This window comes from Myotis yumanensis, unplaced genomic scaffold (genome assembly GCF_028538775.1).
Source record: "Myotis yumanensis isolate MYYU_CA2020_CCGP unplaced genomic scaffold, mMyoYum1.0.hap1 SCAF_5, whole genome shotgun sequence".
Lineage (NCBI taxonomy): Eukaryota > Metazoa > Chordata > Mammalia > Chiroptera > Vespertilionidae > Myotis > Myotis yumanensis.
In genome coordinates, this window is record NW_027223756.1 from 5,532,629 (window position 1) to 5,549,655 (window position 17,027).

At 59.5% G+C, this 17,027-nt stretch overlaps 1 protein-coding gene across 1 annotated transcript in view; it reads left to right on the forward strand.

Moving 5' to 3' along the window:
• Positions 1–584: 584 nt before the first annotated feature.
• The window catches only part of STK10 (serine/threonine kinase 10), a 76,507-nt gene continuing 60,064 nt past the window's right edge, over positions 585–17,027 (forward strand). Inside the window, exon 1 of the mRNA XM_070414406.1 lies at positions 585–1,019. Within this exon, the coding sequence (XP_070270507.1) occupies positions 864–1,019 (156 nt within the window). The 5' untranslated portion in view covers positions 585–863. The remainder of the gene's footprint in view (positions 1,020–17,027) is intronic.

Below are 17,027 nucleotides of genomic sequence, written 5' to 3' on the forward strand. Positions count from 1 at the left end.
GCAGGAAACGATCCGGGAAGCCAGGGCCTCCGGGGACCGACCGCGGCCGCAGGGGCGCAGCATTGCGCGCGGTAGGAGGCGGCACCGCGCCGAGGATCCCGCACCGGATCCGCCGGCGGATGGGTAGCCCCGGGCCGGTGCTTCCCCAGCCCGGCGCCACCACCTGAAAAGCAGGCGCGAGCAGCGCAACCTCGAGGGCGGGTCGGGGGCGGATTCAATGCTGAAAGCCGGCTCACCTTCTTGGCCCTCGGACGACAATCGGGGCGCGCTCTGGGAAGGCCAATTCGCTCCCCGTCTCGTTGGTAAAGAAACGTGGGGCGCCACAAGGCGCGGCTGGTCTCCCAGGCTCAGGACGGCTCCGTCCAGGGGGTCCCTAGAACTCCCCAGGACCCACCCGGAGCTCGCGGGCGCGCGGCGGACTACAGTCTCCAGAGTGCCCTGCGGCGGCGGGCGGAGCCGGGAACGCCCGCAGCCAATTAGGGGGTCCGCGGGCGCAGCCGGGAGCGGCAGGTGGAGCCGGCCGGTGGGCGGGCGCGGGCGCGGGCGGGTCCCAGACCGCGTCCCACGGCTCGCGGGCAGGGTGTGGGCGCGGCGCCAGCGGGGCCGGCACGCGGGAGGCGTCCCCGGAGACAGGACCGAGCGGGGGCGGGGCCCGCGGCCGCCCGAGAGGTTCCGGGTGCTCCCGCCGCGCGCAGCCCCGGGCGCACTTAACCGGGGTCGGGCTGCGGGGAAGGGCGGGTCTGGGGAGAACCCCCGAGAGCCGCGGCGTCCTCCAGCCCCTCCTCCTCGCGGCCGCCGAGCCGCAGCCCGAGCCCGAGCCCGAGCCCGCGCCACCTCGCCCCCTGGCTCGCGCGCCCCCGGCCATGGCTTTCGCCAATTTCCGCCGCATCCTGCGACTGTCCACCTTCGAGAAGAGAAAGTCCCGCGAATATGAGCACGTCCGGCGGGACCTGGATCCCAACGAGGTGTGGGAGATCGTGGGCGAGCTGGGCGACGGTGCCTTCGGCAAGGTCTACAAGGTGAGGGCGCCGGGGGCGGGTGGCCCGGGCTCCGCTCAGCCGGCGTCAGGGCGTCACGGCTCGGGAGGCGCAGAGGGGCTGCCCGGACTTAAACTCGGGGTTCGGGGCTCCTGTCGCGGGGACCCTTGTTCTTTGGAGGGACCCTCGCTGAGCCCCGCGAAGTCCCCGCGCGCTGGGCGCCCCCTCTGGACACGGATCCTGCTCCCTCCCGGTTCAGTGTTAGCACTTCCTGTGCGTCTGGCACCGCGCTCGGCGCCGAAGGGGGAGACAAAGGGACGCTTATGGGACCTTAGCATCCGAGGGGCCCCCCGAGGCGGGCACGCAATACTGTGATGCGAGAAGACTGGAAGGAGCGCCCACACACGCTGTGGGAATGACTGCCCCGGCGAGGGGTAGAGCCTCGGCTGCGTCTGGAAGGGTTGGGACCGTGGCACTGGGGACACACCTGAGGGAGAGGAAACGGCGCGCGGGACGGGGCTGGGGGCGGTCTAGAGGGAGAGGTTGGGTTTGGAGAAGCGAGCTGGGGCTGCCCTGCGGGGTCATATTTGATTCTATGGGTGAGTCACCGCCGGGGAGTCTCCCAGCCTCAGTCACCTTTCCCCTGGAGGAAGACAGCGCGGAGCGTTTGTGCAGGGCGGCTGGGGAGAGCTGATTAATTCTAGGCATGTTTGCAGCAGGGCATGGTCCGGTTCCTGCTCCTGTGAACCAGTTCCGAGTGGCCGAGTTGTACCGGGACCCAAACACTTCGGGCTTGACGCCACCCTTTCCCTGGGGAACTCCCTTTCCCCAGGAAACAGGAGAGAATCCTCCAGGACGCGAGGACGCGAGGACGCGCCTCCTTCGTCAGCCGCCAGCCCCCTCCCCTCCAGCTTGTAGACCACTCCGACCCCAGGACTGGCCTTTAGGAGGCGGGGCCTCAGAAGGAGCTTCTCTTACCGCCCCCCTTCTCACCCAGACCCCCCTCAGAACCTGCTCTCTTTGCCTTCGAAGTGGCCTGGTCACCAAAGTGCGGTGCCTGGACGGCTGCGTGAGCATCACCTGGGAGCCCATGAGAGCTGCAGAATCTCACCTACACCCACTAACTTAGCGTCTTTTAGGAAGAACCCCAGGTGAGCCCTGGCCGGGTACCTCAGTTGGTTAGAGTGTCGTCTGGATATGCCAAGGTTTCCGGCTCAATCTCTGGTAGGCACATGCACGAATCAACCAATGAATGTGAAAGTGGACAACAAATCGATGTTTCTCTCTCCCATCTTCTCTCTCTAAAATCAATTTTTAAAAAAAATCCCAGGTGGTAGCTAAGCACATCAAAGTTTGACAAGCACTGCTCTGGAGGCAATTTCGAGGCAACTAGGCCCATCTGGGTGCCTGTTTGGTTACCTTCCCACCTCCCCAGTGAGCCGGCACTTCCTGTTACAGGGTGGAACCCTCGCTGGAGCAAAGGTTCTGTGGTTGCAGGGGCGGGCCCCTGAGCCGTCACTCACACTCGTGGCAGCCTCTCTGGCTGCCTTGCTTCGCTGCCCTTCGCTGCCCGTATTGTATTTGCGGGCTGTGGGCACCTTCTCTCCTGGCAGGCACATCTTTTCTTTACCCTTCTCAGCTGCATCTTCGTCCTCGTGGCACCAGGAAACTGTCCTGAGCCTGTGGCTCCCCCGGGGCCCCTGCCATTGTCCTGTCTTCCCAGGCCAGAGCTCGCGCTTCCAAATGCACTCTGACCACCAGGAGAGCAGCTGGACCCTGGGGCAGCTCGCCACACCCTTCACGTTTCTCCCGAAGGCTCCGTGGGCCTTCTTAGCGCTGGCTGTTGGCTCTCGGGGATGTTTGTTCTCCGGGAGGGGCTGGCTCTCCATTGCAGTCTTGTCCCTCTCCCCCAGTGCATCCTGGCCTCATAGTCTGGTTCGTTTTCTTTCAAACCTAAATGCAGAACTTTGCTTTTATGCTGCTAAGACTCCCCCTTGTCGGTTTCAGTTGTCATTTCCTCCTGCTTCGGCCCTGAAAAAACTCCCCTGCTACCCTGGAAGTTTCATACCAAGGGGCTCCTCTGACTCGGGAGCTGTTTTATCTCCCCCTGGCTCTTCAGAGCCCGTGGACCCCTTTTACAGTGAACCTAGTTCTCCAAGCTGTGCACTGGCTGCAGCCCCCCCACCCCATCCTCCTCTAAACCCATGATTTGCTCATCATTAAGGCAAGGGAACGCTAGACCACACAGGCTGTGCGATGGCTGACACACCCCGACGATTTATCGTATTACCTGCCTGGCGTGAGTGTGTGACCCTGTGCTCTAACCCAGCCCTGTGTTATGTGTGGGGTCCAGGGAGAGGAAGGGACTAGAGCCTGTGGCTCTGGGCTTCAGTTGAACACTTCCCTGAGTTGCTCGCTAAGGAGACCCATCCTGGGTCAGAGGTCCCTGTCACTCAGGCCCCCAACCCTGGAAAAGTGCTGCTGACTGAGCCCCTGAGCGCTGAAGTGGAAGCAGGTGTTGCTTTACTAAAGGCGAACCTGGGACCACAACTCCTTCCCACTTCATTCTTTCCTGGCGTGGCCACCAGGGCAGCGCCGGGGAGAGGTTCAGTCTAGGTCAGTGGTCGGCAAACTGCGGCTCGCAAGCCACATGCGGCTCTTTGGCCCCTTGAGTGTGGCCACGAAGTTTCAGTCGCACTGTACGAGCGCGCCCGCACGTGGTATTTTGTGGAAGAGCCACACTCAGGGGGCCGCAGTTTGCTGACCACTGGTCTAGGTGTTATGGTGGAGACCAGAACTTGCATTTTGTCATGGTGCCCGGGGAACCAGTTGGCCGGGAGCTGGACAAGTGGTGGCCGGCGCCATTTCGCTCCCTGGTCTAGAACCAGCAGGTCCTGACGGCTTTCTTGAGGCCTTTGCTAATTTGTTGGACACCGTCAGGAGAGGACTGTGACAACAGACCTGATGGCTCACAGCCCAGGCTTTGGCAGTCCGCATCCCCTTTCCTTCTCTTCTCCCCGATAAGCCATCGGGCGGCCTCAGGAGAACAAAGAAGAGGGCAGCATTGATTTTTGAGCAAAGTCAAGCTCATTCTTACCTAATGCTCATGCAATTGCAAGTTAATTTCAAAACAAAGTCATTTTCTAGTTCGTTACTAGATACAAAGTAAAGGTCACAAGCTACATGATTTAAACATTCTTGCTCTTAAAAGTAGCCTTTATTCTGAAGACATGAAAGGGGAGGAAGTGTTTGGTGCTTGCTGTCATAGCAGCGGATGAAACAGATACACACTCCCATGCTGAACACAGGCAGAGTGGGCCCACTCTAAGCTGGATTAGCAGGCTGAGGTGATTTTCTGCTTCTTGAAAATTGCTTGGGTTTGGGTCTTAGGTTGTCTTTAAGATTTTAAAAGGTTTATGAGTTTGCAAAATTGGGGGGGTATACGGAGATGAACAACCACTCTGAGTCCCTTCAATTGCTATTGACATGTTGGTTTATTTCCTTCCAGATTTTATAGGTTTTTATGGTGAAAAAGATGTTAATGCAGGGTTGTACTCATACCCACCTAGGGTGTTTTATGCCAGCCTTCATTCCTGAAGTCTCTTCCTGTATTCTAAATGCTCACACGTTCCTCCTGGGATGGCTCAGTGCCCCTAGCTCTTAGCTCATTAGATGTGTAAGTCAACTCTCTCTTTCTCCTTTTTAGTATTAACAAGTTACAGTTGATTCAGTGCTTATCACATGCCAGGTGCTGTGCTGAGCACTTTGCATGATATTAGTGCTGTAATATGCACTTGCACTCCCATGGCTCCTGAGCTGTGCAGAGCCACGCAGTGAACGCCAGGGGCCTTGTTAGAACATAGGGCTAAGGACACATTACGCAGAAGCCTCATTGGAGCATGTTTGATGTTTTTGTTTTTAAGAATTTAAAATGAAAAATCTAATTTATTGATTTGAGAGAGAGAGGAAGGGGTGGGAGGGAGACAGAGAGGGGGAAACATCGATTGGTTGTTCCACTTATTCATTGCTTGACCCTTGTATGTGCCCTGACCTGGGGTCGAACCTAAAACCTTGGCATATCAGGACGATGCTCTAACCAATGGAGCTACCTATCTGGCCAGGGTGAAGCACATTTAAAAAGAAAGATAAGAACCTTAAAAAACAGTTGTACAAGTGTTGTGGATAAGAAATTTAAAAAAAATTACAACAAATACCGTTCCTGTGTACTGTCGGGTGCGTGTGGTGGTGGGCGTGGGGGGGTTGCAGGGGAGGAAGGAGGGACGTCTGAGGTTGGGTGGGAAGTCGGCCGCAGATGTGGATGGGTGTGGTTCAGCGCAGACAGATGTCGGAGGTGAGGGCTGCCTTCTGGGCCTCCTTCGCCGCTGGGTTCCGCTGAGCGCAGTTTTCGGCGTCCACCCTGTGTTTCTGGAAGACGGAACTGCACGCCAGCAAGGGCGCGTTGAGTACGTGGGTGACATTGTTCCCTGTACACCCACAGTGCTGGGACGGAGCTGGGTTTGCAGAGTTTGTGTTCTAGCCACGGTGGCTGCACTGGTGGACAGCGCTGCCCTCCCCGGGGGGGGGGGGGGAGGGTGGCTCAGGTGCCCTCCGGCTCCTTGTTAGTTAACCCACTTCCTTCAAGGGCCACATCCTGCCCGCTTCAGACAAAGCAGAAGTCAGCGCGGGGGAGGCCTCCCTCCCGCCAGGCCCTCCCTCCACCGCCTCTCCTGCCTCATAGTTTTCAAGGCCAGTTTCAGTCCAGGGCGCCCCCTCCTCCTCCGGAAAGAGATCTGGCCCCAGCCAGTAACCTTATTTCCGCTCAGCCTGGTGTTTTTAAACAGAAGTCCATGCTATTGTGAGTGGGTTCCTGGCTCGGGCCTGAGCCCAAGGTGGCCTGAGCTTCCTGGGGATGTCGCCTGCCGGGGGCTGGGCTTGGGCGCCAAGAGGCTGCTCGGGCACTTCTCTGGCTGCTCCGGAGTCCCAGCCACATGCTCACCAGGGCGCCCGGCTCCTGAGGTTCCCTGGGCTGAGGGGGAATCCCCAGGGAACCTGGGCCAGAGAGAGATGGGCCCCCAGAAAACAGCCCTGGAGGGGCTCCCCCAGGCCCAGCAGGGGAGTTAAGGGAAGAAGTTTGGGGCTTAGTAAGATCTGGGGTTCAACCCCAAGCAGGTGGCCTCCCCCGTGAGCCTCAGTCTCTTGACTAAATGGAGGTGAGACTTGGGAGGATGAGGGAGGGCTGAGCGGAGCCGAGGAGGTGGTACACGGGGCACCTGACCTGCACCAGGAAGTGGGCAGGAAAGGAAGGCCTTCAGGACTGTTGATGCGCTTGGTATCACGCGGAGAAGGTCCCGCCAGTTACTGCTAAGGGGGGGTGGGGAGGCACAAAGACTGATGTTTGTAGCTCGTTCCTTATACCAGGCCTTCCCCACCTTGGCACTGTTTGGGGCAGGTAACCCTAACCCTAACCCTAACGCTGACCCTGACCCTAACCCTGACCCTGACCCTAACGCTGACCCTGACCCTGACCCTAACGCTGACCCTAACCCTGACCCTGACCCTGACCCTGACCCTAACGCTGACCCTAACCCTGACCCTGACCCTGACCCTAACCCTGTGCAACGTAGGACGTTAGCATCATCCCTCCCTCTACCCACTAGATATACCGCCAGTGCCAGCACCGCCTCGCCTTCCACCTCTACCTGTGACAGCCAGGAATGTCTCCAGACGTGGCCACGTGTCCCCTGGGGGGCAGAATCGCACCCGTCCAGCGTCACTGCCTCATACGAATGAGCGTGCCTCGGTTCAGTTCAGCAGACAGTGCTTGCTCGCCTGCGTGTGGTCCCTGGGTGTACGATCGGACTCGGGCCTGTGGCCAGACAGACCAGGGTTCGAATCCCCGCTGTCCCGCTCAGCAGCTCTGCGTGATGTCAGGCGAGTGGCTTGTCTCTGAGCCTCAGGGTCCTGGTGTGTACGGTGGGGGTGAGACTGCTGCTCACCCCACCGAGATGCTGTGAGAATTAACCCAGCAACTCACACCAAGGGGGTAGAGATGGCCATAGGAGGTGCTCGGAGGTGCTCTGCATGGGCCATCGGCCCCCCTGCTGCTCTCAGTGCCACCAGGGAGGACAGAGGAAGGTCAAAGTCGGCTGGGATGAGGGGTGTGTCGGACAGAGACGGCTTGCGTGAGCGGGGAAGGCTTCCTTCCACTTGGCAGGGCGGGTGGCTGGTGACAGAGCTGGAGGGAAGGAAGCCTGGGCCAGGAGAGAGACAGAGAGACGGACAGTGAGGCCTGAGGTTACCAGTGGGTGGCCCTTGAGCCTGGGATGACCTGTGATGGGTTTGGGTGGCTCCCAGGTGGCGGAGCCAGGTTTGCAGTGACTGCCAGCATTTTGACATCAGGGGATTCCACGTACAGGCCCAGATTTCTGTCTTCCCGGGAGAGGCCAGATCAGCTGGTACCGCCGGCCCGCGTGGCTGCGGCTGCATCTGCCGGGACTGAGGAGCCGCCTTCCGGGCCGGCACTGTCCAGCGAAACGGAACACGAGCCTCACACACATGCAGTTAACAGTTTTCTGTAGCCTCATTCCAACCAGGAAAGGAACAGGAGAGATGCATTTCAATGTACGCTGAGGTTAGCTCGGGATGTCTAAAATAGTATCATTTCAGTATGTAACCAATATGGAATGCCAGGAATACTTAGTATTCTTGTTTTGTAGCGAGTCTTTGAAATCCGTGTGTGTTTTGCTGTTATGATACATCTTGGTCTGGACAAGCCACTTTCCAGGGGCTCAGAAGGGACATGTGGCTACTGTCCCGGGCAGTGCAGATGTGGCGTCTACTGGTCACCGCCACCTTGTGTCCGCCCCCAGGCCCACTCTGCACATTTCTGTTGCCTCCTGGAGCCCCGGGGTCAATGGGTGTGGAAGCTGGGCTTGGCCTGGGGGGCTGGCCAGGCGGGGCCAGATCTAGAAGAGTGTTTGAGACCAAGTCAAGAGAGCCGTGAATGCCAAGCCAGGCATTTAGATGTCATAGTTTTAAGCTCCGCTAATGGCCTGCCTGCCCCAAGCCCCAGGCCTGACCAGGTCCCCTCCCTCCCCCGTGGTGTTGGAGAGGAGCTCTCTCTGGGTGATCACCAGAGGGAGGAGGGGCTTGCCCAGATAATTGGAGGATGCCAGGTTTCCTGGCTGCTCAGGCATTGATGAGTGTGGGCAGGGTCAGAGCGGCCGTCCTGGTGGCTGGGCGGACAGCGGTGGGAGGAAAGGCCACAGCTGTGGTTGGGGCCGAGTCAGAGCCCAGGGAGGGGAAGTGACTGATGGAAGGCCACCCGCCCGAGAGATGTGGTACGTGGGTGGGAGGCATGGAAGATTCTAGAGAGCTAGGCGTGATACTCAGGGGAGGGAAGAAAGCGGAGAAGGTGAGACGGGAAGGGAAGCTCACGTTGGTCAGGGTGGGATTGTGGGTCGTGTGATCCTGAGAAAACGACTTACCCGTGCCTCAGTTTCCCTAGCTGCAGAGTGGCTCTAGGGATGGTACAGCTCATCAGGTTGTTTACCTAGTAACCTAGGTAAACCACCTTGGTCCACGACGTTGGAAAAGCTCATGTAAGTGTTAGTCATTGGAATTATTAGTTGAGCACCTACTGTGTGCCAGGCACTGAGGGTTCCCAGGTGAACGAGATAGTAAAGGAATAGGCCGTTGACTTTTGCTCCATTCTTATCTGTTCATCACTTAACTTCCAGCCCCAGGAAAGGTGGGGGTCAGTATCCTCACTTCTCGCCCGATGAAGCAGAGGCCCAGAGAGGGACTGTGACTCGCAGAGGTCACACAGCTGTTCTGTGGCGAGGCTCGGACGTGAGCCAGATCTCTGTAGCCAGGAGCCGGGCCTTTCCTAGGGACAGAATGGAGGGAAAGCCCTACCCGGGCAGCTCAGCTGGTTGGAGCATCGTCCCCATACACCAAGGCTGCAGGTTCGATCCCCGGTCTGGGCACATACAAGAATCAACCAAGGAATACATACATAAGTGGAACAACAAATGGACATCTCTCTCTCTCTCTCTTAATAAAAAAAGGAAAAACCAAACCGAATGGAGGGAATACGAAGGGCTTAATGTGAGGAGAGGGTCCAGGTCGCTTCGTGTGGCGCCCCCTGCGGCTTGGTGTTGGTGTTTCTGTGCCCAGGATTGCGCCCTTCCTGCCAGGCCGCTCCTGCAGCTCACAGGCCGAGCCCCTGGTGGCGAGGGTGGCCCCTCAGGCGGAGGAAGTGGTGACAGTGCAGGCTGGCAGAGGAAGTGGCCGAGGGAGGGGCGGGCGCCCGGGTGGGGGCCTGGGTGCTCCCGGGGCCCTGGGGGGTGTGGGCTGCTGTGCACTCCTGGGTGTGCCCGCTGGGCAGGGAGGAACAGACCCACACAGCCTCCTCCTGTCTCCCCTTCCCACCCCTTCTCCATCCCTCGCTGCCCTCACCTTCCACTTCCTCCCCCTTGTCTTTCTCTTCTCCTTTCTCTCTGCTTTCCCCTTTGCTACACTTTCTTCCTCCTTCCTCCATAGCTTTCGTATTTCTTACTCACAGGCTTTCCCAGAGACTGGAGGGTCAGCCACTGTGCTGGTGACTGAAGAGTTAACTCTAACCAGCCTCTGTCCAGTAGGGAAGGAGGAGGAGGGGGATGAGGGGGAGGAGGAGGGGGAGGAGGAGGAGGAGGAGGAGGGCGGAGTCAAGGAAGCCCCACCCCTTTCTGCCTGTCTTCTACCTGCCATTCTCTTCCTTCCGGTGACTCTGCACAGCTGGGGCTCAGCCCACGCGTCCCCTCCCCAGAGAGGCCTGTCCTGACCCTTTGCTGACCACGGGAGGGGGCGGGGGCAGCTCCGGCTGATTTCCTTCAGAGCTCCTGTCCCCGCCGCCGGGTTTTCCTGTGTGTCTCCTTATTTATTTTCTTTCCTCTGTGCAGGCTAGGTCCCCCGGGCGGGAGTTATCAGCTTCCCATCTTTTGTGAATGAGGGGCCTGCTCCTGGTGGTTTCTGCTGAATGAATGGAAGGATGACTGAGCAAATGCCAGGCCCGGCTTCCTCCGCGTGCCCGGTGCTGCGGTTACGGGCGCAGGCCCTGGAGTCAGTTCTGAGCTTTGCCCTGGCTTCACCGCCTTCTTCCTGTATGACCTTGGGGAAGTCACCTCACTTCTCTGAGCCTCAGTATCTTTAGCTGTAAAATGAAGAGCAAAACAGTGTTTTCCTGCCCTGGCTGGTTGCTCAGTGGTTAGAGCGCCGGCCCTGGCACCACTGGGTCTCGGATTCAATTCCTGGTCAAGGCCACGCACCTGGTAGCAGGTTCAATCCCCGGCACCCATCAGGGTGCGTGCAGGAGGCAGCCGGTGGATGTATCTCTCTCACATGGGTAGTTCTTTTTCTCTCTCTCTCCCCACCTCCCACCCTCCTTCCTTCTCTTCCTTCCACTCTCTCTAAAAATCAATGGAAAAATATCCTGGGGGAGGATTAACAAACAACAAACGAAACAAAAAACCGCAGTGTTTTCCTCAGAGAATGTAAAGACTGAGGCCTGTAGGCGGCCTGGACGGTGCCCAGCACAGAGGGAGGCCAAGGGGATGTGACCGTGTCCTCGTGAGGAGTGACAGACAGGTCCCCAGGGGCTGCTCCAGGGTGGCTGGGTAGATGCTTGTGTGTCTTTCGGGTTCCTGCGGATCCGCCGAAGCTTCTCCCTCTCACTGTGTTAGGGTGACCGTGACGGAGCCTGGGGAGGGCAGTCCCAGCTCTGTGCCCGCCCGTGGACGGCCAGTCCCGGGGTAGCCGGGCCACTGGGGGTGGCCGTGCCCTGGAGGGAGGCAGCTGGGGGCCTCGCTCCCCTCGCCCTTCCCTTTGCCCGTGAGAGTCGGCTTTGACCCGCTGAGCGTGACCCGGCAGGGCTGGCAGGTGCCCCGTTGGTCCGGAGACGCCTCCTGCCGCTGACTGGCCCCCCGGGGGCCCAGGAGCCAGGCAGGGAGGCCCGAGCTCTTTCACGCCTCCCCCTTCCTCGGCACCCCACTACCCACCCCCACTCGGAGGTGACAGGAAACCCGTCGCTGGGGGAGGAGAGGCAACTGGTGTGCCTCCGTTACCGAGGGACACGGGCCTCTGCCACCCTGGTCTGTGCGGGCCCGTCCGCCGTGGCCGGCACGGCGCCCCCAGCAGGTCCCTGAAGCGCCCACGCCGCCCACAGCCGCCACCTGGGCTTGGTGATGCTCGTGTCCCACAGGGCCCAGCTCGGCCACGGTCTCTGCCGCGTGGCCTTGGGCACGTGACGTCCCCCTTCTAGAGGGGCCTCGGTTTCCTCTAGCTCCCACAAGCGGGGCATCAGTGTCTTTTTCAAATTTTATTTTTTTAAATTGACTTGAGAGAGAGAGAGGGAAGCATTGACCCGTTGCTCCACCTGTCCATGTGCCCACTGGTTGCTCCTTGTGTGTGTCCTGACTGGGGATCGAACCCGCAACCTTGGCATATTGACACTGCAACCAACTGAGCCTCCGGGCCAGGGCCAGACACAGGTGTCTTTCCACCTGGGATCCTAGGAGGCCAGTGTCCGAGGACACACAGCTGGACACACAGCTGGGAGGCAGGGAACTGGCCGAGCTCAGTGTCACATCTGCCTCACACCGTGCCAGCGGGGGCCTAGGGAGAGGGGACCCGCCCCTGTGGCCAGCCATTTGGAGAGCCGCCTGGCACAGGCCAGTCAAGGTCCAGGCTTCTGGACGCAGAACCACGTGACCAGTGCCGGGGCCCGACGGTGGGGCCTGGTGAGCTCGGTGGTGGACCCGCCATTTGGGGGCACGGCCCGCAGCTGCGGCAGGCGGTGCTGTGAGGTGCTTTGCAGCAACTGCTAAGCAAAAGGAAAACAAGTCGGTGTGTACAGGGGAACCCCATTTTATAGCGTTTGGAGAGGACGAGTGAGCGAGCGATGGTGGGGCGCTCACTCCGGCCCAGCCCTGTTCTGGCATCTTTCACAGGTTTGCTCAGCGAGGTTTTGTGCCAGCCCTCGACGCAGCAACTGCTTGAGTCTCCATCGTACAAGGGAGGAAAGTCAGGGCCTGAGAGGTGACGGAGGTCCCCTGGGGTCAGACAGCTGGGACGCGTAGGGCGGGGTTGCTGTACAGGTCTGGGTACGTCCACAGGAGGAATATTGGGAGCATCTACCTACCCATCATCCCACCCATCCATCCCCCATCCCCCCACCTGTCCACCTATCCACCTATCCATCTGTCTATCCACCGTCCTCCCACACATCCATCCCCCATCCCCCCACCCCACCTGTCCATCTGTCCATCTGTCTATCCACCGTCCTCCCACCCATCCATCCTCCCATCTTCACCTGTCCATCTGTCCATCTGTCTATCCACCGTCCTCCCACCCATCCATCCCCCCATCTTCACCTGTCCATCTGTCCATCTGTCTATCCACCGTCCTCCCACCCATCCATCCTCCAACATGCTCCAAGGACTCTGGGTGGCTTTTCTCCTTTGTCCCATCCTATTTTGCAGACTCTCTTAATGAGGACATGTTGTTTCATAGAACAATAAAAAGCAGGACAAAAAGTACTGCTGATGGGAAACACTGAGCAACCTTAATCCCTGAGGTCCGGACGGTCTGCAATCAGGGCTGCCGGGATCCCTGCCCCAGGGGTGGTGAGGACTGGGGGTGAGGCCCAGGGGTGCCTGGATGGTGCGGGGAGCAGAGGAGGCCTGGATGGGTGCTTCCTCCTCTCTGCCCTGGACCCCAGGCCGCCCTCCTGCGTGATGACTCAGCGCCTTCCTCTGGCTGGAGGGGGCCTTGGGCAGGTGGGAGCTCGCTCTCACCTCCTTTATCAGCGATACGCAGGCTTGGGTTCCTCGTCGCTGTGGAAGAGCTGGGATCTGCAGGCTCCCACATCCCCGGCCAAGTTGGACAGCTTGTCTGGGTTTTCGGCCAAGGCCGGGTGCGATACCTTTGGGGCCAGTCCTGCTTGGGTTTTCTTTTCTAGTTGCCGGCCCGAAGGGTTCTGAGTCTGGCCAGTCTTCTCCTCCCGGGGAGGGGCGGGGGGGGGGTGGTATTAAATGCCCGCCTTTGGAAGCCCTGTCACTCCTCTGCTTTTGTGCTTCGTAATCTTTGTCGTCCTTAAGTGTCGCTGGTTCTGAAAGGCAGCCTTCTCATTTGTCGAGGAGCTGAAACTTGGCCCTGGGGTTATTGATCGGGTGGTTTCTGTCGCTGGGCGGGGCTGTTAACTGTGTGTGTCCTGGCCCCGTCAAAGCCTTTGGCTTCTCCAAGATAAAGAGGGCCCATCTTCCCAAACCGGCCAGCAGCTAGGGACGCAGGAACCCAGATGTGCTGAGGGGGAAATAGACCTCTTGTCACTTTTCTTTCTCGTCTCATGTGGAGGCCCTCATTTCTCTGCTTGCAAGGAGGTACAAACACCAGTTCATTCATCCACCCACCTGTGTACCCACCCATCCCTCTGCCTGCCCATCATCCCCCTCCCTCCACCTGTGTACCCACCCATCCCTCCGCCTGCCCATCATCCCATCTCTCCACCCACCTGTGTACCCACCCATCCCTCCGCATGCCCATCATCCCATCCCTCCACCCACCTGTGTACCCACCCATCCCTCCGCCTGCCCATCATCCCATCCCTCCACCCACCTGTGTACCCACCCATCCCTCCGCCTGCCCATCATCCCATCCCTCCACCCACCTGTGTACCCACCCATCCCTCTGCCTGCCCATCATCCCATCCCTCCATCCACCTGTGTATCCACCTCCCACCTGCTCATCCACCCATCTGCTTACCCGTCTGCCTGTCCGCCCACCCATTCTCCGACCTCACCCCGGACCCCCCTCCCATGCCCCCCTCTACCCACTGGCTCGATGCCAGGCTCGGTGGGGTAGCCTAAAGTGAATCGGACATGGGCTTAGCCTTTCTGAGCTCACAGCCAGGTCAGAGAGGAAATTCGAACTCAAAGACCGTAGCCCCAGGTGGTCTGTGATAAAGGTGTGAAGCTTAATGAAGTGTGAGCAAGTTCTGGTGGGGGGTAGCAGGGGAGGAGCCTGGGACTGTCTCCTGGGTGGCTCTGTGAGTTAGACTCTGGGGGGTGTTAAGCACAGGTGTGGGGGAGGCAGTCCAGGTGGGGAGGGAGCATAAGGAAAGGTGGGAAGGAGGGTGCAGGAGGGCACACGTGGAGCGGGGGGTGGTCACGGTGGGGCGAGGGGCGTGGAAACCCGGAAAAGTAGAGGTGGGCAGGGCTTCAGGCCGTGAACGCCCGCCAGGGAGCTTGGGCTTTCTCGTGTGGGCAGCTGGGAACCGTGAAAAGCCAGTGTTCCTGGTGGAAGGCCGTGGGGGGAGAGATGGGGAGGGAGGACAGGCACACGCAGCCTGTGGTGGGCAGGGGACCCTGGGGATGCTTGGTCTCATGGGCTGCGGAGGGGAAGGAGCACTGGGCAGAGAGTCAGACCTGAGTTCGAGTCCTGGCAGCCACTTTTCAGCTGTGGGACCTGGGCCCAGCCGCCTTCTCTGCCCGGCCTCGGTTTCTCTTCAGGAGGAGGAGGTGATGGGCAGTGCCTCTGCACACCATGGGTGGTGCTGGGTAAAGGTAGGGTGCCCCTCATTCTGCCCCAGAGGCCACAGAGGGCCTGGCGGGCCTTCTGCTCCTTGGCCCACAAGGACTCCCGCCCGGGGGAGGCCGTGCTGTGGTGCCCGCCTTGCCCGCCAGCCGGGGCGCTCTGGGAACTGGGGATCTGAACCTCGGCCACATGGCCGCCCGCCCCGGCTCTGCGCTGCCCTCGCGCCACCCCGCTCGAATCTGTATCCGTCTGCTGTGACCCGGTTCCCTCTGGGGCCAGATTTCCTCCTTCCTTCGTAGAGTCCAACCTTTCCCGCAATTGTCCCGGCGCAAGGACACCACCTCTGTATATTTTGGGGCCCAGACCAAGCCCCTCCCTCCCCGGTTCCAGTGGCCTGACCCGCATTGGCCACATGCCTGGCACAGCCGCCCGGAGTCAAGAGGACGGGAAAACGGAAACCTTTAGCCCCGACTGCTCCGTTCTCTGGCTCCGACCCACACGCCCAGGCCTCGCGGCCGACCGTCAGCTGGGAGCCGTCCCTCACGCGGGGTTGCTAAGAGACGTCCCTGCAAGTGAACCCGCCTGAGCTGCCTCCTCCTCTCTGTCCCCAGTCTTTGCTTCTCCCTGGACAAGAAAGCCCTGGGGCTGGGGCTGGGGCTGGGGCTGGGGCACAGGAGCTGGTGCCAGACGCCCCCTTACCCTGTGAGAAGGCGTTTTCTGGCAGGTGCAGCTGGCGGGCAGAGCTGCCTCCCAGAGCGTCGCAGGAGAGGGTGCTGTCCCTGCTCTATTCCGTGTGGTCGCCACCAACCACTCACTGGCACTCAGCACTCGAAATGCGGCTAATGCAACCGGGGGACTCCGATTTTCATTTCAGGTAATTTACTCGGCCACGGTGTGGCCTGGAGCTACCTAATGGACAGCCCGGCCCAAGTGGGTTCCTGAGGGCACAGACAAGGTCAGGGTGAAGTGGCCACTTTCTGGGCACCAGCCCAGTCTGTCCTCAAGGGGACCCCTGTGGCTAACGGCCAGAGGGCGCTGGGGGAAGCCAACCCCTAAAAACACTCACGTTCCTGACGCTGTGTTTTCAGCTCGTCCCTGTCCGCAGACGCAGACGGCTTTCTCAGAGTTGTCATGTAGCCATAGTTTTATTACCCTGCTTTGTTGACTTACTATCATGGCTAAGTTATTTTTCCTCATTCCTATGTCATCGTCCTATTTATCATTTAAGGGCTTGCTTCATCGCCCACCAAGTCAATCCCACCATGGTCTTACAGTTGAGCATAAAGGTTATTTCCACTTTTTTGCCATCATTACGGACTAGCGTGAACATGGCCCTAGTACGTTTCTTTTGTTGCCCTTTTTTTGCAATCATGTCCTGGCCTGAAATGAAAGGAATGAGGGCCAGATAAGAATAGGCCTCAAAGGTATTTCCAAGGCTCTTACAACCTCTTGCTATTTCTGTCTTTAAGCAATAGTCTGTTGACAGTCCTGCAGAGCACGGGAGGTTGTTGCTGTTCCTTATATTATCGATTTAATAAGTGTAAAATGATCCCCACTTCTTGGGAGGAAGATTCTTTTGTGGCCTGTTAGTGAGCGTCCTGGATTTTCACTCGGCCCCTCTGAGAGGTCCCAGGGAAGGGCCCTTCGCAGGTCACAGTGCACGTGGGAGGGGAGGTGCCCTTGTCACACCTTCTGCACAGAACCGGCCCTCAGCTTCCATAGAGAAGCACTTTTGTAGACATTTGCAGAACACCGCCAAAGATGGGGGCTCATTTCCGTTTTGGTGGATGGTGATCCAAGTCCAGAAAGGAGCTGATTGACTCACATAACTGAAAAGCCTGAGGGCAGAGCAGCCTTCAGGAACAGCTGGCTCCAGGTGTTCGCAGGCTCTCGGCATGGGCCCTCGTCCACATGTGGGCCCCACTTCCCTGTCTTGGCCGCGTCTTCAGGCGGGATGGGTTGCACGGCCCTCCGGCCTTCATCCTAATAGCGTAGCAACCCAGGAAAGAGAAAGCCTCTTTCCTGATAACTTTAGCAAAACCCCCCAAGACGCCCAGACAAACCAAAGAACTGACAGGTGCAGCAGCCTGCTTGCCTGCCTTGGGTCACATGGCGTCTGAACCACTGGCGGGGACTGAGGGTCCAGACTCAGTGGTTGGGCCTGGGCCGTGCACCTGGGCCAGGTGAGCTCAGCCCCTCAGGAATCCCTTGCACCGAGAGTGAGGGAGAGGTGGTTCCCAGAGGAACCTGGAGTTGTGAGTCATTGAGGGGGATGGACGCTGCCCAGTTCCCCTGCTGCCTTCTTTGGACTCATCTCGGGGCGCCTCCACCGGCTCCCAGGACTGAAGTGCCCCCGGGATCCGCCCCTGCAGGCTCCTGGCACCTGTGTGCTCTGTAACTGCTGGGGCAGGTGGTGTTCTGTCCTGCAGATAAGACGCTGCCACAGCTTGGACCCTGGTCCCTGCGTTCACCTTTGTG